Below are 27,381 nucleotides of genomic sequence, written 5' to 3'. Positions count from 1 at the left end.
AAAAACACACTTTCTCCTGGAGAGAAATTCTAGAAAGCAGTCGCGGGCTATTGACAAACTATAATGCTGCAAAGGGGTCTGGCCAAAAAGGAATCAAGAGAGAAATCTCTGTGGGGACAAGGTGGCTCAGAAAGTGGCTCATCATCTGTAGTGCCAGCTGTGTGCCCAGTTGGGAGGTCATGGACAGAGCTGTGCCTTGAGTGGAGATCTACCTCTGTGGCCACTGGAAACTCACCAGCCCCTGTGGCGTCTGGGTTCAGCAGCTGCCAGGCTCCCAGGGGGTAAGTGATACAGTTTGTTCAGTCCAGGGGTGGGTATGGTGGTGTGAGGTGGTGATGGAGCTGGTTGAGGGACACCGGGGGACTTGGCACATTACTGTGCACTGCTCCACAGTTAAATCTCGATTGGCAGGCTGACTTTTCCCCAGGAGGAAGTGTGGGGAGGAATCTCACAGTTGCAAGGCAATAAAGAGCTGCCTGGTGGGCCTCCCTCTCCGCCAAGAGGCTTCATGGCTCCAAAGTTCCGGAGGGGTGTGTGAGGGGGAGGAGGGAGAAATAAGCCACTCTACTCAGTACTGAATTGATCACCTTTGCAGAAACTTTCCAGTGGCAAGTGTGTTGAAGACAGCAAGCTTAGGAAACCAGCGTAGCACAGAAGAATGAAATTGAAGGCAAGGAGAGGGGATCTGTGAAGAGAACCGTAAACTACTTGTAAAGGAAAGGGATGAGAAGTAAGGCTCAATGAAAGAGGATATTGGACAAAGTTAGGCAAACATTCCACCTCAACACTTTTGTTAATGACAGGCCCTCTTTTCCTTACACTATGAATGGAATTCTTATGTGGGTGAGCTTCATCCTCCACTAACTCTAAGCCCCATAGATAAGGCGACTGTGTTTATCATGTTCATTGTGACTCACAATGATTTAATTGACTACCTACCATAAAGACGTAGAATCTTGTGCCAAGTTCTTGTGCCAACTTCTAGATGAACAAAAAGCCCCGCTCACATGAGGCTTACAGTCTGATGGGAGGGACAGGTATCAAAAATACGACCGTGTATTAGTGACCTAGCTATAGTAACTCTTGAAAAATATCCAGGCTTGGATCCCTACCCTGAAAAGACTCAGATTTGATTGGTCTTGGAATGGGCCCTAGCATGGATCCTAAAGTGATTATACTTTGTGGCTTTTTTTTGAGAATTCCTGTTCTAAATATTGTCAGGGTTCCATGAAACAGTATTCCCATGAAACATCCAATAATGGTTGCATTGAATTTGAGAAATAATTTATTGTATATTATATATATAAGATAATAATGAAGTTCGATAAGAAACCTAGTTAAACTTTAAAATATATCACAGAAATAAAGAGATGTTTGCAAGCCAAGACTATTAATTTGAAGAAAAGGTGAAAGAACTTATAATAGGCCTGATTTATATTAAACTCTAGAAAATGCCTTTCTGAGGAAATTACTTTTAAGAGAGAATTGAAACAATCAGTGGGCAAAGAATGGGAGGGTCAGTGTTCTAGGTAGAGGAATTTGTGTTTTTTTTTTAAATGAAGTATAGTTGATTTACAATGTTGTTTTAATTTCTGGTCTACAGCAAAGTGATTCATATATAGCTATGTCTGTCTGTCTGTCTGTCTGTCTATCCATCCATCCATCCATCCATTTTTTTTCATATTCTTTTCCGTTATGATTTATTACGTGATATGGAATGTAGTTCCCTGTGCTATAGTAGTTTGTATCTGCTAATCCCAAACTCCTAAATTATCCCTCTCTCACCCCCTTTTACCTTTGATAACCTATGGTAACCATAAGGTTGTTTTCTATGTCTGTGAGTCTGTTTCATAAATAAGTTCATTTGTGTCATTTCATTTCTTTTTTTGTCTACACTGTATCATGCAGAAGTTCCTGGGCCAGGGATCAAACCTGTACCACGAGGTAACCAGATCCACAGCAGTGACAATGCATGATCCTTAACCCATTGAACCACAATGGAATTCTTGTGTCATATTTTAGATTACACATATAAGTGATATCATATGATATTTGTCTTTCTCTTTCTGACTTACTTCACTTAGTGTGATAATCTCTAGATCCATCTGCATTGTTGCAAATGGCATTATTTCATTCATTTTTATGGGTGAATAATATTCCATTGTGTATATGTACCACATCTTCTTTATCCATTTATTTGTAAGTGGACATTTAGGTTTCTTCCACGTCTTGGCTATCGTAAATAGTGTTCCTGTGAATACTGGGGTACATATATCTTTTTGAATTATAGTTTTGTCTGGATATATGCCCAGGAGTGGGATTGCTGGATCATATGGCAACTCTACTTTTAGTTTTTTATGAAACCTTCTTCCTATTTTCTGTTGTATCTGCACCAATTTACATTCCCACCAGCAATGGAGGAGGGTTCCTTTTTATCCACACCCTCTCCAGCATTCGTTATTTGTAGAATTTTTAATGAGGCCATTCTTACTGGTGTGAGGTGATACCTCATTGCAGTTTTGACTTGCATTTATCTAATAGTTAGCCTAATTGAGCATCTTTTCTTGTGCTTATTGGCAGGTGTGTCTTCTTTGGAGAAATGTCTATTTAGACCTTCTGCCCATCTTTGTATTTTTTCTGTTTTGTTTTGTTGAGTTGTATGAACTGTTTGTTTATTTTGAAAATTAAGCCTTTGTCAGTCATTATTTTCAAATATTTTCTCCCAATCTGTAGGTCTTTTCATTTTGTTTTTAGTTTCCTTTGCTGTACAAGAGCTCATGTTTGATTAGACCCTATTTGTTTATTTCTGCTTTTGCTTCTATTGTTTTAGGAGATTGGCCTAAGAAAACATCGGCATGATTTATGTCAGAGAATATCTTGCTTGTGGTCTCTTCTAGGAGTTTTATGGTGTCATGTCTTATATTTAAGTCTTTAAAGCCATTTTGAGTTTATTTTTATATATGATGTAAGGGTGTGTGTTCTAAATCCATTGATTTACGTGTGGCCTCAGATTTCTCAACACCACTTGCTAAAGAGTCTATTTTCCATTGTTTATTCTGGTCTCCTTTGTTGAAGATTAATTGACTGAAAGTGAGTGGACTTTTTTCTGGGCTCTTTATTCTGTTCCATTGATCCATATGTCTGCTTTTATACCAATACCATGCTGTTTTGAAAACACTAGCTTTGTAGTATTATCCAAAGTGTGGGAGGGTTATGCCTCCAGCTTTGTTCTTTTTTCCTCAGGATTTCTTTGAATATTCTTGGTCTTCTATGGCTCCATATAAATTTTAGGATTATTCTAGTTCTGTGAAAAATGTCACAGGTAGTTTGCTAGGGATTGCATTAAATCTATAGATTGCTTTGAGTAGTATGACCGTTTTAACAGTGTTGATTTTTCTAATTTAAAAGCATGGGATATCTTTCCATTTCTTTGAATCATATTCAGTTTCCTTTACCAGTGTTTTATAGTTCTCAGCATATAAATCTTCACCTCCTTGGTCAGATTTATTCCTGAGTATTTCTCTTTTTTGATGTTATTTTATTTTTATTTTTTTTAATTTTAATTAATTAATTAATTAATTAATTAATTACTTTTTTAGGGCCACACCTCCAGCGTATGGAAATTCTCAGGCTAGGGGTCTAATTGGAGCTACAGCTGCTGGCCTACACCACATACACAGCAACGCAGGATCTGAACCACATCTGTGATCTACACCATAGTTCACAGCAACGCCAGATCCTTAACCCACTGAGTGAGGCCAGGGATTGAACCCATGTCCTCATGGATGCTAGTCGGATTTGTTACCTCTGAGCCACAAAAGGAACTCCATGATGTGATTTTAAAAAGGCTTGTTTTTTTTACTTTCACTTTCTAATATTTCATTGTTAATATAAAGAAACAGATTTCTATATGTCAGCTTTGTATTCTGCTATCTTGCTGAATACATTTATCAGTTCTAGTAATTTTTAAGTGGCATCTTTAGGGTTCTCTCTGTGTATAGTATCTTGTCACCTGCATATAATGACAATTTTACCTCATTTCTTCCAATTTGGATATCTTTTATTTCTCTTTCTTATCTGATTGATGTTAATACTTTCCAATACTATGTTGAATAGAAATAGTAAGAGTGCACATCATTGTCTTGTTCCAGATTTCAGAGGAAAGGCTTTTCACCATCGAGTGTTATGTTGGCTGTAGGTCTGTCATACACAGCTTTTATTATGTTGAGATATGTTCCCTCTCTCCCCACTTTGGTAAGACGTTTTTTTTTAATCATGAATGGATGTTGAATTTTATCAAATGCTTTTTTCTGCATCTGTTGAGATAATCATGTGGTCTTTTTGTCTTTTTTTTTTTGGTTGATATGTTGTATCACATTGATTAATTTGCATATATTGAACTATCCTTGGGACCCTGGGATGGATCCAACTTGATCATGGTATATGAGCTTTTTTATGTGTTGTTGGATTCATTTTGCTAAAATTTTGTTGAGAATGTTTGATCCATGTTCCTCAAAAGTATTTGCCTGTAATTTCCCCCCCCCCTTTTTTTTGGTAGTGTCTTTGTCTGGTTTTGGTGCCAGGATGATGGTGGCATCATAGAATGACTTTGGGAATGTTCTCTCCTCATCAATATTTGGAAGAGTTTGAGAAGGATCAATATAAATTCTTCTTTGTATGTTTGGTGGAATTCTCCAGTGGAACCATTTGGTCTTAGACTTTTGTTTATAGGGAGTTTATTTTATTGCAAATTTGATTTCACTTCTAGTGATCAGTCTGTTCAAGTTATCTATATCCTGTTGATTCAGTTTTGGTGGGCTATATGTTTCTAGCAACTTTTCCTTTTCTTCTAGGTTGCTCAATTTGTTGGCATATAATTGTTCATAGTATTCTCTTATAGTTTTCTGTATTTGTAATATTGGTTGTCATTTATCCTCTTTAATTTTTTACTTTGTTTATTTGGGTCCTCTCTCTTTTCTTCTTGGTAAGCCTGGCCAGAGGTTTGTCAATTTTGTTTACTCTTTCAAAGAACCAGCTCTTGGTGTATTGATTTTTTCCATTGTTTTTTAATCTCTGTTTTATTTATTTCCTCTCTGGGCTTGATGATTTCCTTCCTTCTGCTGACTTTAGGTTTTGTTTGTTCTTTTTCTGATTCTTTTAGATGGTAGCCTAGGTTGTTTATTTGAGATTTTTCTTGTTTTTTGAGGAAGGCCTCTATCTCTATGAACTTCCTTCTAAGAACTGCTTATGCTGTAGTTCCAGTAGATTTTGCATGTTTGTTTTCATTGTCACTTGTCTCAAGGTATTTTTAATTTAATTTAATTTTATTTTATTTTTGTATAGGAAAAATATTAATCTTTATTAATTTTATTAGTTCTATTGATGTGCATCAAAGAGACATAAGTTTAAAACATATTTGTTATGTTTTCAATTGACAAAATTGTAAGTTTTATCAACATTTGTTTAAAAAATTAAAATGTGAAAGTAAACATCTAGAAACATATATTTAAAAAACAATTTCGACAATATAGATAATCACAAATTTTCAAATAAACAAAACCCTCCTCCATTTACTACAAAAGATCTAAATTTAACTAAAAGCTAATAAACTTTGAATATACTAAATATCTTTTTACGCATATGTAGGTCTGAAGATGTTTCAACTTATCAACTTGCTGATTGATAACAAGTGGAACTGATGGTTTGCACTTTGTTTTGGTGATACCAGGAGAATTCTCCCTCTAGGACTTTTCAGGTAGCCATACTCTGCCTACGGGAACAAAAGCATATAAGAAGCACCAGCCAATACGGCAGATTGGGCTTTCTGGTTCTGAGGTGTTCTGTGCAGATACAGGTAATTCCTGATCATAGAGAGAAGGAATACCAATATGACCCTCTAGAGACAAGTAAATATGAACCCCATCCAGACTTTTTGAATATTGCTGTGAAGCATCTCAAGGTATTTGTTAATTTCCTCTGATTTAATCACTGACCTATTGGTTTTTTAGTAGCATGTTGTTTAATTTCCATATAATCATTTTTTTCTTATTACTTTTTTTTAGTTGATTTATAGTTCCATGATATTGTAGTCAGAAAAAATGCTTAAAATAATTCCTTTCCTCTTTAATTTGTTGAGGCATGTTTTGTGTCTTAGTATGTGGTCAATCCTGGAGAATATTCCATGTACACTTGAAAAGGATATATATTCTGGTTTTTTGGATGTAATATCCTGAAAATATCAATTATGTCTAACTGTTTTATTGTATAATTTAGGATCTCTGTTTCCTTATTGATTTTATTTCTGGAAGATCTGTTCATTGATGTGAGTGGGGTATTAAAGTCTTCTACTATTATTATATTTGGCAGAGGGATCATCAGGTCAAAGAATCCATAGGAGGGGAAATGGTTTAAGAACACAAAGAAGACCAGTGCTCTGGTAACATAGGAGGTGAAGGGGAAAATGAAAACTACAATATTTCTTCCTTCAAGGAACTCCTCATACCTTGGAGAAAAACATATTCCAAAAACTCATTATTACTTTATGGCTCTATGATTTTCCAAATATAATAGAAAGAAGACATCAGTGTCAGGAATAATCTTCCACTAGCTTATATAAAAACCAGTTTCACATCTGTCCTTACATAGCTTAAATAATTTTTTGAACTAGCATGTATGCTTTTGTAAATAAGTTTGCTTATGCTAATATTAGTATTAGGTCATGTTTATTGAGCATACATTCTGAGTAAGAAAGAGAAGTGACTTGGAGATTGTATCGAGATATCATCCTGACATATGCCTCCCTATCCTTTTTCTCCCCAAATCTCTTAAAAGATAAACATGATATTTAAAAATATGTCCATAAGATAGAAAACAAAAAAGTAAGCTATACATACCCATTTCTCTCCTCATTTCCTTCTTAATCCATAGCAGCCACTAATCTGTTCTTTACTTTTATAATTTTGTTAGTTCAAGAGTTATTATGTAAATGGAATAATGTATTATGTAGCTTTTGTGGACTGGCCATTTCACTCAGCATAATTCCTTGGAGATTCATCCAGGTAGTTGCATGCATGAATAATTTGTTCCTTTTTGTTGCTGAGTTGTATTTCATGGCACGAATGCACCACACTTTGTTTAACCACTCACCTGTTGTTGAAGGACATCTGAATTGCTTCCAGTTTGGGGCTATTACAAATAAAGCTGCTATAAAATACATTTGTCCCAAAGCAATAGAAATTAGAGCAAAAATAAACCCATGGGACCTCATCAAACTGAAAAGCTTTTGCACAGCAAAGGAAACCAAAAAGAAAACAAAAAGACAACTTACAGAATGGGAGAAAATAGTTTCAAATGATGCAACTGACAAGGGCTTAATCTCTAGAATATATAAGCAACTTATACAACTCAACAGCAAAAAAACCAATCAATCAATGGAAAAATGGGCAAAAGACCTGAATAGACATTTCTCCAAAGAAGATACACAGATGGCCAGCAAACACATGAAAAAATGCTCAACATCGCTGATTATAAGAGAAATGCAAATCAAAACTACCATGAGATACCACCTCACACCAGTCAGAATGGCCATCATTAATAAATCCACAAATAACAAGTGCTGGAGGGGCTGTGGAGAAAAGGGAACCCTCCTGCACTGCTGGTGGGAATGTAAACTGGTACAGCCACTATGGAGAACAGTTTGGAGATACCTTAGAAATCTATACATAGAACTTCCATATGGCCCTGCAATCCCACTCTTGGGCATCTATCCAGACAAAGCTCTACTTAAAAGAGACACATGTACCCGCATGTTCATTGCAGCACTATTCACAATAGCCAGGACATGGAAACAATCCAAATGTCCATCGACAGATGATTGGATTCAGAAGAAGTGGTATATATACACAATGGAATACTACTCAGCCATAAAAAAGGATGACATCATGCCATTTGCAGCAACATGGATGGAACTAGAGAATCTCATACTGAGTGAAATGAGCCAGAAAGACAAAGACAAATACCATATGATATCACTTATAACTGGAAGCTAATATCCAGCACAAATGAACATCTCCTCAGAAGAGAAAATCATGGACTTGGAGAAGAGACTTGTGGTTGCCTGATGGGAGCGGGAGGGAGTGGGAGGGATCGGGAGCTTGGGCTTATCAGACACAACCTAGAATAGATTTACAAGGAGATCCCGCTGAATAGCATTGAGAACTATGTCTAGATACTCATGTTGCAACAGAAGAAAGGGTGGGGGAAAAACTGTAATTGTAATGTATACATGTAAGGATAACCTGACCCCCTTGCTGTACAGTGGGAAAACAAAATAAAATAAAAAAAAATAAAATAAAATACATTTGTGTACAGGTTTTTATATGAACACAAAATTTTCATTTGTCTAGGATAAATGCCCAGTAATGCACTTGGTAGGATATATGGTAGTTGCATGTTTAGTTTTTTAAGAAATTGCCAAACTGGTTTTTAGAGTGCTTGCATTAGTTTACATTCTCACCAGTGACGTGTGAGTGATCTGGTATCTCTGCATCCCGGCCATGGAGTACTATCACTATTTTAACTTTTTTGCTACTGTGGTAAGCATGTAGTGATATTTCATCATAGTTTTAATGAGCCTTTCCCTAATGGAAACATAACAAGTTATTATTATTCAGTGGAACATGAGCAGAAGGTATTCTGAGAGAGAAAGCCTAAGTATTACTCTTGGGAAAACAGGTACCACGCTGAAAGGATCATTTGAAATGAATTTTGAATGTAATAATGACAAATAGGGTAGGAACAAGAAAAAGATAAGTAGAGATTTGAGTAAAATACCTAGGAAAAGAAATATAATCAAAGTAATATAGTCAAAGTATTGACTTTGCAATGTCAAAAACCTACACACTCATAACAGTATAAACATTGTTGACTTAGATAAAATTGGAAGTACAGTTATGTTGAGAAAATAAGAATGTATAGATAGATGAGTGTGGTGTTATGACAGAATTAAATTCTTTTATGTTATATTTCTAATTGCATATATAAGATTGCAATGGATAACTCAAAAAACAGCCGTAGAAGCATATTAACTAAAGTTGCGGCAGGTAACTAGGAGAAGTGAGGGAGTTAAAAGTGGCTGGCTCTGAGGAGAAGAAGGATGGCAACAATGGAGCAAATAAGGATATTTTTTTCATTATAAATAAGACTTTTAGTACAAAATTTTTAAATCATTTTTTATATCACTTTGGACAAAAAAATTAAAAATGTATACAAAGAGGCTCTCAGAATGAGTAAATAAATTTATCTCTACACTTTTTTACAAGGGACAAATGTATTTCAAATATCATGAAAAGGGTGAAAATAAAAAGCAAAGATAGCAGGCAAATGGAAGCATAGAAAACAATGTTAATTACAAACAGAAACTAAAAGACAGAACAGCATTAAGCAAGACAAATAGAGCAGCTTCTGAGAGATGCAAAATCAAAGGAACAAGTACTTTTGAAAAAAATGGGATTGAAATAACACACATACATTCATGCTTTTTACCCAACTGAGTTTACACATTCTTTTCAAATGCCAAGTATGGTACATATCCACTGATTCACTGGTTGGTTAACTACAAGTAAGAATTAAAAAAATCTAAATAGGATATAGTCCACATTTAAATTTTTTTTCTTATAGTAATACAATAAAATTAAAAATTAACAATAAAATATAGCCAAAAATATGGCCAATTAGAAGTTTAAGATGATTGACCTAAAAACTTTAAAGTGGAAATGAAATAAATTATGAATTATTTATATATAAATGATCATTGTAGCAAAACATTTTCAACTTTTTGGATATGGACAAAACAGTAGTCAGGGGAAAAATTATAGCTTTAAATCTATGAATTAGAAAATTGGAAAAATAAGCAAATTAAGCTTTCAAAAAAAAAAAAAACCAAAACAAAACTAGGAAAGAAACAATGAAGTAAATCCACAGAGAGTAGTAGGGATTGGCAAGGCTAAAGCCAGAAATTAATAAAGTAGAAAATAAGCGAGAAATAGATTTGATGAATCAGAAAAGTTAATTCTTCAAACAAACCAATAAAATAGACAAAAGTTCAACAATTCTAAAAGAAAGAGCACAAATTCTTGGCTTTGAAGGTACTAACAGCACTCTAATCACAGAGGAGATTAAAAATCATTCAACACTATGTCAATAATCATAATCCAAATGAAACAAATAATTTGGCAAAAGAAAACTACAGTAGGCATCATACTCATTGGTAAAATATTAGATGCATGCTGACAAAACAGATAAGAGAGAAGAATATGTATCTCAGTTACTATACACAGTATAGTGGGAACTAGAATTCGCATTGATTCTAGTTAATGAAGAGAGATCTGAAAAAGAATGAAAAGTATTAGACAAAATGATCCTTTCTTAAAGATGATGTGACAAAAAAAGTTCATGAGATGAAAGATAAGCTACTGAAAAAAAGGATATTACTAAGAATATTCATTACAGCAGCCAATTAAAGATTAAAAATAAAAGTTAACAATAGCTCTTCTACTCTCCCACAATAGTCGATTTGAGAGTATCTTGAAAAGAGAGTCTATTTATAGTAGCCACAAAAACTATAAAATACATCCAATATGAAACTTCACAGGAAGAAGACTCATACAAATAAAATTATGAACCTTCTTGGAGTTCCCTTTGTGGCGCAGGGGTTAACAAATCCGACTAGGAACCATGAGGTTGCGGGGTTTGATCCCTAGCCTTGCTCAGTGGGTTAAAGGATCCTGCATTGCCATGAGCTGTGGTGTAGGTTGCAGACGCGGCTCAGACCCCGTGTTCCTGTGGCTCTGGTGAAGACCAGCAGCTACAGCTCCGATTAGACTCCTAGCCTGGGAACCTCCATGTGCCGCAGGGGCGGCCCTAGAAAAGGCAAAAGGACAAAAAAAAAAAAAAAAAAAAATTATGAACCTTTCCTGAATATGTAAAATTCAGCTTTATTAGGAAGATATGTCATGGATGGGAAGCCTCTCCAAATTAATTTAGGAATATGATGGTACCACAAGCTAATTCTAAAATTCATTTTGAAGAGAATATATTATCAGGGAGGACTTGCCATAGCAGATGTTAGAATATACTGTGAAGTTATTATATGGCATTAGCATACACATAAGGCATGTCAGTGAGACAGTATATGAATACGTAACTTAAATTTTTTTTCTTTTTAGGGCCACACTTGTGGCATATGGAAGTTCCCAGGCTAGGGGTTGAATTGGAGCTTCAGCTGCTGGCCTATGCCACAGCCACAGCAATGCCAGATCTGAGCCACACCTGTGATCTATTCTGCAGCTTGCAGCAAAGTCAGATCCTTAACCCTCTGAGGCCAGGGATCATACCTGCATCCTCATGGATACTAGTTGGGTTCTTAACCTGCTGAGCCACAATGGGAACTCCTGCATACATAAATCTTTTCACTTCTAGTTAACAATCCCAGAAAAAAACATTCTCAAAGGTAAAAGAAATGCATACAAGGATTGCAACATTATATAACAGGAAAAAATTTGAAACCACCTATGTCCATCAGTAGGAGAATGATAAAATACATTATGGCACCTCTGTTTATGGTATAGGAATATTATACAGCTATTTAAACAAATGAATATCCAAATATTCTGATATAGAAAGATATATATCATTGAATTGAAAAAAATTATTTAATTGAAAAAAATCCAGCTGTAGGATTAGACGAGTAGTATTATATTTATCTTAGAGCACACAAAACATATACATCTGTGTGTATGTGTGTATATATATATATGTACGTGAATCCAGAAGAAATTTGTAAGGATATTCATAAAACTCATAACAGATTAACTTGGTAATAGGGATGTGACCTCAGGGGAAGGTTGAATCTCAATTTTTTCTTTTATATAAGCCTGTACTGTGTTGTTTGAGAGTTATTTTTTTTTCTCAGTGAAGAAAATGCAAAAAGGATATGCTTCACAATGTATCCTATTGGACAGAAGTTTACAGCGTGATTGGAGAGTAAACTGGATCTTGACAGATCAATAACTAGTGGAGGAATGGAGAAGGACAAAGGCTGTAGCAGCTTAGAAGAAATGACTCTTTAGTAGTGTAGGCATTCTTTCACTCTTCACTGGAATTGCAATTTATCCTCATCATACATGTAATTACTCAGCTCACTTCCATGTTTTCACTTGCATGCAAAGAATGTTAATCCATTGAGTTTCTTGTCCTCTGGACATTACATCTTCTGCCTCTCCTCCTTGTTTCCATCTGTATACTTTTGGCTTCACTCTTGCCCAAACAGGGCAAGTAAAGTTAAAAATATCACTTTGTGAAATTGTATTACTTCCACTGAGTAATGAGGGTAACCACCTCATCCTTAAGATCAGATTAATTCTCCAATTTATTAAACATGGAAAATAATTATATTCTCTAATGCAATGAATTTTCTTTTTAGACAAATAGATTTACAACTATAACACATAGGAGGAAAAAATAATAGGAGTAAAAACAGCATAAATTACCAAGCAGTGTGCATCCAAGCCCCATGAAGTCAGATTTTTCTTGAGTATTATGAAAAGATGGCCCAAGTGATCAAGTCATGAGCAAGTTCACACTATCATTATAAATTATCAGTCCTGAGGGTTTTAATGTACAAATGGTGGACTCTCCCTCCTAGAAGCTGCAGCGCCTCCAGACATCTCCCTCAAATTTTCTGGCTTCCTCTCCTGAGAAAGAAACCAGAGGTGGCTGGTGGCAGAAGCTACCAGCTCCTGAAAGGTCCTGGCAATTCTATGAGGAGAAATGCTTTTTTATTTATTTTTTAAAATGCCATTAAATGAAGAGCAGTTAAAGAATTTGCTATTAAAGCCTTCGTAGGAAGGAATCAGGGTGGCAGTTTCTTTTTATTTTATTTCCTCAATACATAATTTTTTTCCTACTGTACAGCATGGTGACCCAGTTACACATAAATGTATACATCCTTTTTTCGCACATTATCATGCTCCATCATAAGTGACTAGACATAATTCCCAGTGCTACATAGCCAGATTTTATTGCTAATCCATCCCGAAGGCAATAGTCTGCATATATTAACCCCAACCTCCCAATCCATCCCACTCCCTCCCCCTCCCCTTTGGCAACCACAAGTCTATTCTCCAAGTCCATGATTTTCTTTTCTGTGGAAAGGTTCATTTGTGCCGTATATTAGATTCCAGATATAAGTCATATCATATAATATTTGTCTTTTTCTTTCTGACTTATTTCACTTAGTATGAGAGTCTCTAGTTCCATCCATGTTGCTGCAAATGGCATTATTTTGTTCTTTTTTATGGCTGAGTAGTATTCCAGAAATAAACCCAGATACCTATGGTCAATTAATCTTTAACAAAGGAGGCAAGAACATAAAATGGGAAAAAGACAGTCTTTTCAGCAAGTATTGCTGGGAAACCTGGACAGCTGCATGCAAATCAATGAAACCGGAACACACCCTCACACCATGCATGAAAATAAACTCAGAATGGCTTAAAGATTTTTTTTTTGGTCTTTTTTGCTATTTCTTGGGCCGCTCCCATGGCATATGGAGGTTCCCAGGCTAGGGGTCGAATTAGAACTGTAGCCGCCGGCCTACGCCAGAGCCACAGCAACGCGGGATCCAAGCCGCGTCTGCAACCTACACCACAGCTCACGGCAACGCCAGATCCTTTAACCCACCGAGCAAGGCCAGGGACCGAACCGCAACCTCATTGTTCCCAGTCAAATTCGTTAACCACTGCACCACGATGGGAACTCTGGCTTAAAGATTTAAACATAAGACAAGACACCATCAAATTCCTGGAAGAGAACATAGGCAAAATATTTTCTGACATCAACCTTACAAACGTTTTCTCAGGTCAGTCTCCCAAAGCAACAGAAATATAGGCAAAAATAGACCAATAGGACCTAATCAAACTGACAAGCTTTTGCACAGCAAAGGAAACCAAAAAGAAAACAAAAAGACAACTTACAGAATGGGAGAAAATGGTCTCAAATGATGCAACTGACAAGGGCTTAATCTCTAAAATATACAACTTATACAACTCAACAGCAAAAAAGCCAACAACTCAATTGAAAAATGGACAAAACACCTGAATAGACATTTCTCCAAGGAAGATATACAGATGGCCAACAAGCACATGAAAAAATGCTCAACATCCCTGATTATTAAAGAAATGCAAATCAAAACTACTATGAGATACCACCTCACACTGGTCAGAATGGCTATCATTAATAAGTCCACAAATAACAAATGCTATAAGGAGTGTGGAGAAAAGGGAAACTTTCCTCCTGCACTGTTGGTGGGAATGTAAGCTGGTGCAACTACTATGGAGAACAGTATGGAGGTACCTTAGAAAACTATACATAGAACTACCTTATGACCCAGGAATTCCACTCTTGGGCATCTGTCTGGACAAAACTTTCCTTAAAAAAGACACATGCACCTGCATATTCATTGCAGCCCTATTCACAATAGCCAAGACATGGAAACAACTCAAATATCCATCAGCAGCTGACTGGATTAGGAAGATGTGCCACAAAAGTGGCAGTTTCTAATCTGTCATAGAACAAGATGAGAAGTGAGGCGGGGAAGGGCATTATCCAAGCCAGGGTATTGCCTACATGCACTGGAGCAACTACTGCAGCATTTGTCATTGGCAAACTCCAAAGCGTGACCACTCAAGGCCTGCTTTTAAAAAAATGCTAGAAAATAATTCCTTCTGTGGATGGAAAAGAGATGCTGCATTGCACCTGTTAGAGGATACCTTCCTATCCATTCCCAAGCTGGCGAACACCAGCAAAATTACTTTTGAAAACATTTTCTGCTTTGGGACTACAGAGAAATGACATATATTCTGCTTAGAAGAGCTCCAGGTAGGTCACCCAAAGCAGTGAAGAGAAAATGTGGAAGGAAATTCTGGCGATTGTCCAAAGCAACAAAGCATCTTAAATAACTCCAGTTTTACTTTGTAAGCCATTAAAGCTAGTGATATGGTACCAAAAGATACAAGTGCTCACTGAATCCAAAAACAGTTACAAACAGACTCTGACTCTCTTAGGTCCATTTTTCTGTTTTCAGGAAAGGTGCAGGAAAAAAGTTCAGGGAAGTCTTACTCGAAACTGTTTTCTGGGTATTAAGCTGAAATTGATGCTTTTAATCTCCAAGTCATGATGGCAATTGGTCTGGTGCATGGCCCCCATGCCCTGAAGAAGGCATATAAAAAGATGCTCTTAAAAAGATTTCTGGATATCAATAAATTTTTTTAAACAGGTAGAAGAGTGTACATAGGAAGAAACAGAAGAATTCAGATTTTCTTTCAAAAATCAGTTTAAGCATGAGGGGGGAAAACATCTAGTTGTCAAAACAGGCTTGAGGTTTTGCTGAACCCAGAAATTCTGGACAGCAGCATGAGATATTTCTGCCAGACCCTAAATACTGCAGGGTTAAGCTTTCCCTCTAACCAATTAGATAATTGCCGTTTCATTCTGTGGATTTCTTAATTGTCTCTTCTTTTTTAAAGCAAACAAAATAATTAGCCTTGTCTCAGGGTAATTTTGCTAATATTTCCATAATTAAATAATTACTTCAACACTGAATTAAAAACTGTCCTGCTGTCTTTGAATACAGTAGGCTGGCAGCTGTTTTAAATAACCCTTGAGAGCAGTCAGGTTAAGGACTCAATCTATGACCGTATGAATTAACACAAGGAAACCTACCCCATGATACAACAGACAATTCTATTTGTAATACTTAATCAAGCCCCTGGAGTCACCAACAGAATCCACTTGTGACCTTTCATTTCAACCCACCCCCATGCAAGTCTCCTGAGATGATATGTGTTAATATGAGAACGTTGATAGAATTTTCCCGCATTATGGTCAAGCAGTAAATAGCTGGCAGTCTGGATACATTAGCTCCTGATAGCTCACTAATCAAATAAATGGAAGAAGAAAATGTCAAATTGGGCAGCATTGATGAAACCATTCATCAAAGCCCTGAGTTAGGGAAAGGTAAAAAGAGAGGAAAATGCCCTTGTCTAACATTGCTTGCAAACACTTGCTCTGAATTTCAGCAAGTCTTGGCAACCAAGAGAAAGTGTAATAATTGTAGCAAAGGAGGGCTATGGGAGGCAATTTTTGGTGGCTGCCTGTATCTGCTGTTCCTAGTAGCCTCAGGCTGCCTTACAAAAAGCCCAAAGTGATAACCAATTCAGGGTTGTTTTACCTAAGGTATTTCAAACAGACTGGCATTATCTGGAAAATTCCAAGTACAGGGTATGAGTGGGGTAGTTTTTGCAGACATAGGAAGTTCTCCTGGGAACAAGCCCTCAGAAGGAGAAAGGAAGCATGTACACTACTTGGATGTTTTTGTGGCCCAAGGGAGTAGTAGTGACTTAAACCCAGAAATTCTGCCTTGTGGGCTGGATTCTTGGAATATGTATGAAGAGTTTTATCTGGTTAGGATTATTCAGGGTATTTCCATATATGTCCTCAAGAATCAGGAAAATATATTTCTTTCATTTTTGCCTACCATATTCAGGAATCAAAATATCTGGAATCTAATATATGGCACAAATGAAGCTTTCCACAGAAATGAAACTCATAGACGTGGAGAACAGATGTGTGGTTGCCCAGGGGGAAGGGAAGGGAGTGGGATGGACTGGGAGTCTGGGGCTAATAGATGCAAACTATTACATTTGGAGGTGGATAAGTGATGAGATCCTGCTGTATAGCACAAGAACTCTATCTAGTTGCCTATGATGGAATGCGATGGAGGATAACGTGACAAAAAAAAAATGTATATATATATATACATATATATATACATATATGGGTGACTTGATCACTTTGCTGTACATTAGAAATTGACAGACACTGTAAACCAACCATAATGGAAAAAATAAAAATAATTTTTAAAAAGGAGTCAACATAATGTTATACTTCTGGCTCTGCTGTGGATCTTTAGGCAAGTCCTTAACTTCATTGCTTCAGTTTTCTCATCTGCCAAGTGGACACCAGGTCAGTACCTACCTTATAGGCTTGTTGTGAAGAATAGGGTTAGTGTATAAAAGTCTTTAAGCAGTGCCTGGTGCATAGTAGGCGCTGTGTAAGCACTGGTTATTATCATCCTAACAACTCCATCAAATCTTTCTCCTGTGGGCTCTCTCTCCTTTCCCAGAGCTCCTGCAGCAGTCAGATCAGGCTGTCACATGACTTCTCTCTCCTAAATACCTTCCCAATTCATTTTCTTTTTCTGAATCCACATCTCTTACAATACATCGTAGACAGTGGTGTCATTTAAATCTTTCAAAAGTCTAGCTCTGATCTTGTCCCTGTCTTATTCAGTGGTGTATAGAGGTCATCAGATAAAGTCTAACCTCCTCAATCTTGATTTCAAGCCTCATTCTATCCCTGCCTCCTGACCCTAGTTTCACTCTCTAATTGTACACTTCACTGTTCCTCCTCATGAACCCTGCCCTGGAGCCACTGCAAACTCCCTCACTCTCCTCTACGTGTGCTGGCATATTCTTTGTTTTAAGATACCTGTGCTTACTGTTCTCTCCACTTGGAATTCATGTTCCTTCCAATATCTCATTTCCAATTCTATCATTTTAATCATTTCTTTCTTTTCTGACCTCCAATGTTATTTTAATTCCCAACCCTAGTTACACGCTGTTTTAGCTCGTATATATGCTCCCTATTTAGTATGTTCCATACCTTAGCCTCTAAGCTCTTTGGATCAAGTCTGATTCTTTAGAGAGTCTTACTCAGTCTTGTTCCCAACTGTATGCTATGCACAGACCCTCTGCAAACAAGAATAGAATATTAATATTGAGTCAGTGACTTATTCTCAGTCACCTATTGCTCTGTGTGTGAATGGCTATGGAAATATTTCAACTCCAAAAGGAAATGGATGAAAAAATCCTATCAGCAGGAGAAACAAACATACAAAATACATATTTGATCCCCAAACAACGGATTATTTTTTAAGAAGGGGTAGTGAAAAAAAAATCTGGAATCCAGTACCTTTATATCTGGTTACTACAGCTGCGTTGACACTAAGAGGCTCTTGAAAGCTGACAGTGAGGGATGTGCTGCTGGTTACCATGAGACAAGCATTGGTTGGGACCTCGGGGGCTCCTGGGACAGAAGGAAAAACACAAGGATCTTAACGTAGCAAATCCTTTTAAAACATGTTCCTGCCTCTTCAAAGGATACCCTGAAACACGCGCTATGGAAACATTTGTTTGTAGACCCTAATAGCTTTTGCTTTTGCTTTTGAACATTTTCATTAGAAGTCTCAATGCCCTTTATTTGCTGCCATCGTGGCTTATTTGAGGGTTAGAACATCTTCTGAAGGGGTAAAGAATACCAGTTAAGCCTTCTCCAAGTAACTTGGAAACAAAATAGGAGATTGGGCAGGAAAAGCAGAGAGGAGGCCAGAAAGTGTTAGCAGGGACCAACATGTAGGTATAGAGACTATTACATTTCATAAAACCTTTTTGCAACCTTATTGGGTAGAAAGAACGAGGAACAAAATCCCGACTTTTAAAATGAGGAAACTGCAGCCTCAAGAGGCCACAAGGCACAGGGAAGACACAGCTGGGATGAAAGCCCCTGGCCTCAGATGCCTAATTCTGCACTCTTGCCAGTATGAAATGCTACCCTGCCTTGCCTTCATGCTGCCTCCAATTATATCAAGTACAGTTATTCTAAGAAAGAATTCATGGGCAAATGTAGTGTCCACTAACCCCAGGATTTAAAGGACTTCTGATCACTCTAGGTATTTTCTAACATCCAGAAGATGTATTGTAACTTAGAAAAAAAATTTTAAATGGCATCAAGTCTATAATATGACTGATTCTAGTATTACTCTTCCTAAATGAGGTATAATAGTAAATTCATTTATTAAAACAATTGCTGAATGTCTTTTAGTAAACAACATGTATCAGCATTGCTATAGAGATTATTAATATTAAAAGCAATTTTCATTAATGTTGCTTAAGCTGTTTGCATCAAGAGAAAGGATTAGGCCTAGATTTGGTATTTAGTATAAAATACTACTTTAGAAAACAAAATTTCAATGGCTTTGGTGTTTTATATCACAAAGCAGAGGCAGATAATTCCCAAACTAATGACCTGATCTTTCCTTTATATTTAAATTTTCAGTCTGACTTTTGTTGTTGTTGTTGTTTGTTGTCCAAATAAGATCAACTTTTCGGAATAAGAGTATAATATTTCATCAGTGTTTGGATTTAGTATAAATTTTTGTATCAGGGTAGCACCAAGCAGTACCTTCCAGTGCTAATGAGTGTTATCCAGAAACAAGGCTTTTCTTAAACTGAACTGGTCTTTACCTGAAGAACTGGGAAAGAGAATCAAAGTGCAGACAAAAGTATAATTCATGGGTTGATTATCTTTCTCTGTTGCCGCTAATAACTGACAGTCAGTTTATATAAGCTGTACATAGTAGAGAGTTGAAAACAGCTTAAACTTAACTTGAAGCAGAAATTGGGCAAACAGGCAAAATATTTTTCCATCTCCACATCCCAAAATCTAGCCACTTAGGGCATCAGACCATCCAGGTCATTAGGCATTAGGGGCATAGTGGGTGGAAAGTGCTGGATGAGTGTGACGTGGTGGAAGGAGGCCAGCACCACTAAAGCCTCGTGGCCGTGGTCAGACAACCTATCAGGAGCCAGAAAATCAAGCAAGACAAAAGGTCCTTTTATAGCCTCTCAGAGCTCTGCTCCAAATAGGCTGACAACGGCCATCCATGACCCTGTAGAGCTGCAAAAAATCAGAAAAGAAGGCCTGGCTGTCTCAAACCAAGGTTTGAGGTCTAGTTAAATGTACAAGTCCTCTGCTTATACTCACTGGCATGTTCAAAGCCCGTTTTCATGCGTCTGTAGAGTCGGAACCTCCACTCCCAAGCTTTTAGCTGTTTCTCTTTCTCTGTGTTGTCCAGACTGAATCCTTCATTCTCCACCTGGGCAGACAGTTCACTCATCCTCTCCTGGGCTTCCTGCACCAACGTGTTGAGGTGCATTGCTCGGCTTTCCAGGCTGACAACTGAAGGGAAAGAAATGGGGTGACTTCCTTTTCCTTCTGGGGGAATGCTGCTTCGTTGGCAGAATATCTGAGAGTCTGCTATGGTTTTTTTTTTTTTTTTTTTTAATGCCTTGGGAAAGTGGAATCTCTATCGATTATTAACTATCTTTATAATTAGCGACACACCTGGATTCAATGATAAATTTATCAATCTAAGATATTCCCATTGCCCTCTGGCCCAAATAGCTGCCTAGTACAGTTAAAGAATTCTGAGATGTGAGGACCACTTCTGTTCCACGTTGCACATACTTGTTGCCGCGATCTTCAGAGGGACAAACACTTAGAGGCAAAGCTTTGTAGGGCTATAAAGGCCTTAAGAAAAGTGATCCACAAGGCAAGCTGTCTTCTGCTGAAGATGTGTGTTTGCTTCTTTTTAAGAACCTGCTTAATATCGTCTATTCTTATATTTGCCTCAGCTCATAGACATTTTTGCATGTGTATATTGTTTTTGCATTAATTTTGTTATTATTATTATTTTGTCTTTTTTGCCTTTCCTAGAGCTGCTCCTGCGGCATATGGAGGTTCCCAGGCTAAGGGGTCAAATTGGAGCTGTAGCCACCAGCCTACGCCAGAGCCACAGCAACGCGGGATCCAAGCAGCGTCTGCAACCTACACCACAGCTCAGGGCAACGCCCGATCATTAACCCACTGAGCAAGGCCAGGGATCAAACCTGCAACCTCATGGTTCCTTGTCGGATTCGTTAACCCCTTCGCCACGACGGGAACTCCTAATTTTGTTATTATTAATCAATTTTTTTTTGTCTTTTTAGGGCCACACTTGTGGCATATGGAGGTTCCCAGGCTAGGGGTCGAATTGGAGCTGAGCTGCTGGCCTACACCACAGTGACAGCAACATGGGATCCAAGCCCGTGTCTGCAACCTACACCACTGCTCACAGCAATGCCAGATCCTTAACCCACTGAATGAAGACAGGAATCAAACCTAGTATCCTCATGGATACTAGTTAGGTTTATTAACCACTGAGCCACAATGGGAATGCCTTAATCAATTTATTTATTTCTAACAAAGTGTTCCACTCTTGCTGCCACAGTAGAGCTAGTGAGTCCTAAGGGCTGGATGACTTCGGTGTCACCCGACACTGACCTTTGATCAGTTTGGTCTTTGATAGTGGTCTGATTGCAGGAATGGTTTCTGGAGATGCCTATGCCCAAGAGAGCAAGTTATACTAGCTCCTCTTGCCGAGGGAGGTTGTCAAGCTTGATATTTCTATTTTATTCAATGTGTGATAATCTTGATTTGATTCTCATCATACTCTTGACCCAATCTGCTCTTGTGTGAGTTAACAGTCATGTTAGGGATAGAACATTTCAAATTCTTAGGTTAGATTGTGAGTCTTCTTCCTGTCTACTCGTGTCGCTCACACATGTGATGATGGCCTGCCTAGGCAGTCTCTTGGTCACTTCATCTGAGCCCTTCCTGATTAGTGATAAAGAAGAGAAGGCAGCCTTAGCATGGACGTGTGATCCTATCCGTAATGAGACAGATCAGAATCAAGTTCTGCAGATCTGTGGCCAACGTGTTTGACACCCTCTGTGACCAAAACAATATTTCCCCCTGGTGGGTGGGAAAGAAATCCAACCATTTCATTCTTGTAATTAAGGGGGAAAATATTATGAAGATAATGCAGGTGAAAATTTGTTAGGTGTATTTTGAAATGGAAATTAGGTGGTGGTATATTCATACTCTCGTGTTCATAGGCATGTTTGCATTAATTATAGGAAATGAATGCTATTTTATTATTGCCCCTGCTCACCATCAGTTTGAATTTATTTACAGATGAGGTCAATGAAAAATTAGTTGAGTCTTTTTTTCTTTCTTCTTTCTTTTCAAAGTTGCTATTTAGAACACTCAGGACTGTGTTTTGCTGCAGATTTGTCATGGTTAATGAATGTTGCTGTAGCAGTCAATCATGTACTCTAAATACTGTCACACTTTTTTTTTTAAAGCCTCAGTCATGAGCCATGACAGAAAAATAAACAAACAAATATAAAGCTAAAAAACTCTTTCACTGAGCAGCTACACTATGCAGAATCCCCTGGGAAGGCTAAAGGAGGCCAGAATAAATGATAATATAAGTGCTGTGGATGTAGGGAAGCAATGATGGTGTATGAACATGGAGGTTCTGGAGAAAAAAAATACACACACACACATGGGCGCATACTCCTGTGGAAAAATTGGCAATATTAGTAGCCTCAAGGTGCAATTTCCTGGAGCAGTGAGATTGACAAGTCAGTACTAAATGCTGTTAATTTAACTAACTTCAGATTAATGGTAGAGTCTGCTATGACTGAAGCCTTCAAACACAGTCTCATTATAGCCTTGCTGGGAAGGTCCTAAATATAGGCATTGACAGTTTAAAACAAATTCGTATACATTTGTGTATTTTTAGACATAAGTTAGGCGTCAGAGTTTGTGTCACAGTTTTCAGGTTGATTAATTGACCCAGTAACTGCACCCTCTACCCACTCTCCCCCTCCTTCTTCCACTCCAAATTATGGAGAAAATGGGGGAATTGTCCTTGCTAAGTCATTCAGTGAGCTTTTTATTGTAAGCCTGATGTTTGAATTGTATGCATGCGTCAACACTTGGGTGATAGACACATGATTTATAAAAATAAATTTTTCTAATACTATGAAATCCCCCCTATTAATTTTTATATCCACAACAGTTATTACTGGTGTGAATTCCAGGTGGCATTTCAGATGGACAGCTTCTCTTGAGCTATGCTTGGCTCCCCCTTGAAAAATTTCCTAGCACAACACATTTTGTTTCTAGACTTTCCCTTTCCTTCTAGGCTATAGACTTGATGCTATTTGAGTTGTAGTGGTAAAGGGATTCTACATCTTTAAGATAAAGCATTTACTTTTTCATAGATACACTGAATTTATAGCCAAAGAAGTTTCCAAGATCAGTTAGGTACTGGTGCTTCTCAAACTGAGATACCTAACATGGAACATAGTATGGTGGTATTGATGGGATGCAGTGGGCATCCCTGTAGCCACCGAATAAATATTTGTGTCTTCTGGAGAATAACATTTTCCATGTGCATTTTGATGAAAGCACATTATTTAGAAGTTAAACACTATTTTTCTTTTTTTTTTTTTTTTCGGGCTGCACCCGCAGCATATGGAAGTTCCCAGGCTAGGGCTCGAAGCAGAGCTACAGGGGCCGGCCTACACCACAGCCACAGCAACACGGGATCCAAGCTGAGTCTGTAACCTACACCACAGTTCACAGCAATGCTGGATCCTTGACTCACTGAAAGAGGCCAGGGATCAAACCTGTGTCCTCATAGATTCATTTCTGCTGAGCCACGATGGGAACTCCTAAACACTTCTATTACAGAGAAGAATGGAATATTTTTCTGAAAAATGAAGATTTAAAAAGAGAGAGACTATAGATCTCCCTCTTTCTCTCTCTTTCCAGGCTAAGTTCCCAGGTGCCCTTGGGAACATATATACTCTTTTGCTTCTGTTAATGGTAATTCCATGCACAAGTTGGAGAGGTGCTATCTGAGCCAGTGGTTTCAAGGCATTTCACCAAGCAAACTTTTAAGTTTTATCCTATGGGTTTTTTTTTTTTTTTTTTTTTTTTAGCAGTTTAATAAAATACTCTCTTTTGGAAGATTTTCTTTATTGACCCCCAAATCAGCTGACTTAATTATTTTTCTCCATAATAATAATGACCTCTATAGCTGCCAATGGAAGCATTTGTTTAGTATTAGATAATAAAACCTAACAAACTGGGTTAGCATTTTAAGGAGAAGCAGGTAAATACGATAATCATATTAGACTGGGTAGTTTTATCTTAAGTAATGGTGTGATAGGCTAGGCTTTTTGACAGCTTTGAAATTGTTCAGGGAGCCTCATTCCTATATTTCCACCCTAGAATGAAAACTTTTTCAACTTCCTTATTTTTTAAAGATGAAGAAACAGATACCAGGGAGGTGAGACGATGATCCAAGATTTCCTTAAAAACCTTAAGAAACTCAGTGGACTTCCTCTAAACTCAAATGAAATGAACCTAGTCTTTATATACTGCAGTTTTCTAATTGCTACTTGGCACAAGGTTGGTGAACTTACTTTGGTTGGTTGGACGGACATAGAAACTAGAAGGCTAAAGTCTCTTTCATAACAGAGAAAGTGCCTGCCCATCCACTTCCTTTTTTCTCATATCCATACCCCTTTCACTTCTACCCTCTGGGTATCTCCCCCTTGAGTCCGGAACTCCCAGATCTGTTTGCAAGGTTTGGTCTTTTCTCTCTTACTGCAGTGGATCCCTCCTCCAGCCAAGCAGCTATCCCTCTGTATAGCCATAGCCAGCACAATAGAGGGTCTGTGAGTGTGTGGTGAGCAGTCCGGCTGGGGCAAGACCACTTGGCGGCTCCTGAAATAGGCTCCATGCTATTGTGGTGTTTAATTATCAACAGCATTTCTACCACCCAGTGTTTCTGAGTGGGTATTTGTTCTAAGACCTGCCTGGCTAATTAACTACAGGGTGGGGTGGGGGAGGGGCAGGAATTTGGTATTCAAAGAATACAATTACAGTTACTGTTTAAATCCTGAGATAAATAATAATCAGACTGGGTGGATTTTCTTCACTATCAGAAGCTAACTTACTGATTGCCAACTATTTACTAGACTTATATTTCTTAATTTTGCCCTTACCCTGCAGTTGGTGAATTTGGGCCTAGTTGATAATTGCTTAAAGATTGAAAATATAATGAAGGTAACATGTAAACTAATTTTAATTTTTAATTGAGGGTTTAGGGAATAATTAATTTGGCTTGCTTAAAAAAATACATGTGCCCATTACTAAAGATATGCCATTTTGTAATATGGCAACAACTTCTCTATTGTTATTGGCTTTTCCTTGTTTGTATTGATGAGAAAAATGAGGCATTAAGAAAATCATTTAACCTCAGCGTGAGAAGGATCCTTACAACCAGCCTTAGGTGCCTCTTCTGATAGTACCCTTGGCCTTGTATGATCTCCTTCATGAGGGGAACTCACTGTTCACCAAGGCAGCATTGTGATAATCTTACATAGAAGGCTCTTATTATAGAGGTTTGTATTACTATTATTATTATACCCATTGGTCTGTGTTTATATTTTTTAGAGGTACACAAAAAATAAATACTTTTTATAAAATGGTTCTATGTTCTTCCATCCAAAAAAAGAGAAAAAAAATTCTTGCCCTGTATAAAAATTTTCTGCTCCAGCTATCGTTCAGAAATGTATACTAAGTGGTATCAATTTAAACCCTATCTGTTATTTCAAAGGAGAAAATAAGGGCACTTAAGCTATAAACCTTGCACTGTAAGTCGGTATTCTCTGGGCAAGCAAGGATAGCACTTAAAATTTATCTTTGCTTATCATAAATGACAACTTTTAATAACCTCATAACCTCCTTGTTTTCAGTTAGGAACATCAAAAGAAATAATATAGAGGTATTTCAACAATTAAATGTTTTTTAATTCAAAAACTCCAAGTGTTAAGTTGCAATTTACTAAGACAGGCTCAGAACTCAAAATTCACTTTGGTGTCATCTGGGTCTCAACCCGTTGTCTTTTTCTTTGCTTTTTGCTTTTTTTGGGCTGCACCTTCGGCATATGGAAGTTTCCAGGCTAGGGGTCGAATCGGAGCTGCAGTGGCCTATGCCACAGCCACAGCAACGGCCAAATCCGAGCCGAGCTGCGTCTGTGACCAACACTGCGGCTTGGGACAACGCCGGAACCCCAATCCACTCAGCAAGGCCAGGGATGAAACCTGCATCTTCATGTATACTAGTCAAGTTTTTAACCCACTGAGCTGCAACAGGACTCCCCCAACCTGCTGTCTTATTTTCAGGACAATAGGACTTTGAAAGTGTGGTTTCAAAAAGGTAGCAATTTGGAGATAAATGTCTCATTTTAATTACTGTGAAGTTTCTTCTCCTAGAACTCATTGGCTCTGGAATGTTTCTCTCTGCTACTTTCAGCAGAATGTGGATTCGCAAAGTCCATATTATATAGTTCAGTTTGTAGTTGTTGTTCTTTAAGAAGCTAGAGCCATAGACATAGAGAAGGACTTTCTGCCCAGGTCTCCCAAACTCCAGGGGGCAAATGAACATTTTCTTTGAAACAAACATATGAAACATTTGAAAAAATTATTTAGAAAAGCCAGAGCAGATTACCCAGTGATATCATAAGGAGTTTAAATATGAAATAAGATAGCTATATCATGTGCTAATTTTTTAGCGCTGTCCAGTAGAAATAGTGTGAGTCACATCATTTAAAATTTCCGAGTAGTGACATTAAAAAAGCGAAAAGAAATAGGTGAAATTAATTTCCATAACATATTTTAGTTAAGTTAATAGGTCCAAAACATTATCATTTCAACATGTAATCAGTATAAAATTATTAATTAGATATTTTATGTCTTCTTTTTTTGGTGCTTAAGCCTTGAAAATTCTGTATAAATTTTACATTTGAAACACATTTTAATTTGGACTGGACACATTTCAAATCCTGAACAGTCATATGTCTATGTTAGACAGTGTAGTTTTAGAACATAAAATCCTACAAGCTTTAAAAAGCGCTTATACTGGGTTGTGTTTTCACAACACAGACTATGCAACAGATGGGTAAAATATTTAAATTCTTTATCAAAAAACTTTGGGTTGTGTTATTTTGTTTCTAAGAGTTATATTGGCTAACCATTTTTTTTTTTTTGACCATTTACAGTGTGCCAGGGAAATGTTTCAAACCTATTACATTTAATTCTCAACAATCCTTGATCGGTAGCAGGGTAGGCCAGCCTCCAAGAGGGCCCTAGGGATCTCTGTCTCCTACATTCTACCAGGCAGGGCTGGTCTGCGTTGGTCATCAAGTCAACAAGATTCAGCAGAGATGGTAATATTTCATCTCTGATATGAGGATATAAAAGAGACAGTTGCTTCCATCTTGGTTAGTCTCTCTCTTTCTTAAATCATTTTCTCTGAGAGAAGCCAACTGCCCCGTTAGGGAGCCGTGCTATGGAGAGGTCCATGTGGAAGGAACGCAGGTCTCTTACCAACAGCCACACTGAGTAAGCCTGGGAGTAAATCCTCTAGTTCAGTTATGCCTTAAGGTGATAGTAATGGTTGTGGCTGGAGGAATCGAGGGACAGGAACTTAGCGAGGGTGTACATGTGCATACATGTGTGTTGG

The 27,381-nt window shown here is 37.5% G+C and overlaps 1 protein-coding gene across 2 annotated transcripts in view; it reads right to left on the bottom strand.

Moving 5' to 3' along the window:
• ANKFN1 (ankyrin repeat and fibronectin type III domain containing 1) overlaps positions 1-27,381 on the bottom strand; it is a 343,361-nt gene that overhangs the window by 122,442 nt on the left and 193,538 nt on the right. For both annotated transcript variants that reach the window (XM_021067257.2, XM_084983129.1), the window contains exons 6-7: positions 19,939-20,133; positions 18,088-18,201 (exon numbers count right to left, since the gene is read on the bottom strand). In XM_021067257.2, the coding sequence (XP_020922916.2) occupies positions 18,088-18,201; positions 19,939-20,133 (309 nt within the window). The remainder of the gene's footprint in view (positions 1-18,087; positions 18,202-19,938; positions 20,134-27,381) is intronic.

This window comes from Sus scrofa, chromosome 12, assembly GCF_054392235.1.
Source record: "Sus scrofa isolate SSC_HxYL_T2T_F1_AM1 chromosome 12, Sscrofa_HxYL_maternal_Yorkshire_Landrace_v2.0, whole genome shotgun sequence".
NCBI classification, from domain to species: Eukaryota; Metazoa; Chordata; class Mammalia; order Artiodactyla; family Suidae; genus Sus; species Sus scrofa.
This window is presented reverse-complemented; position numbering and strand designations above follow the sequence as displayed.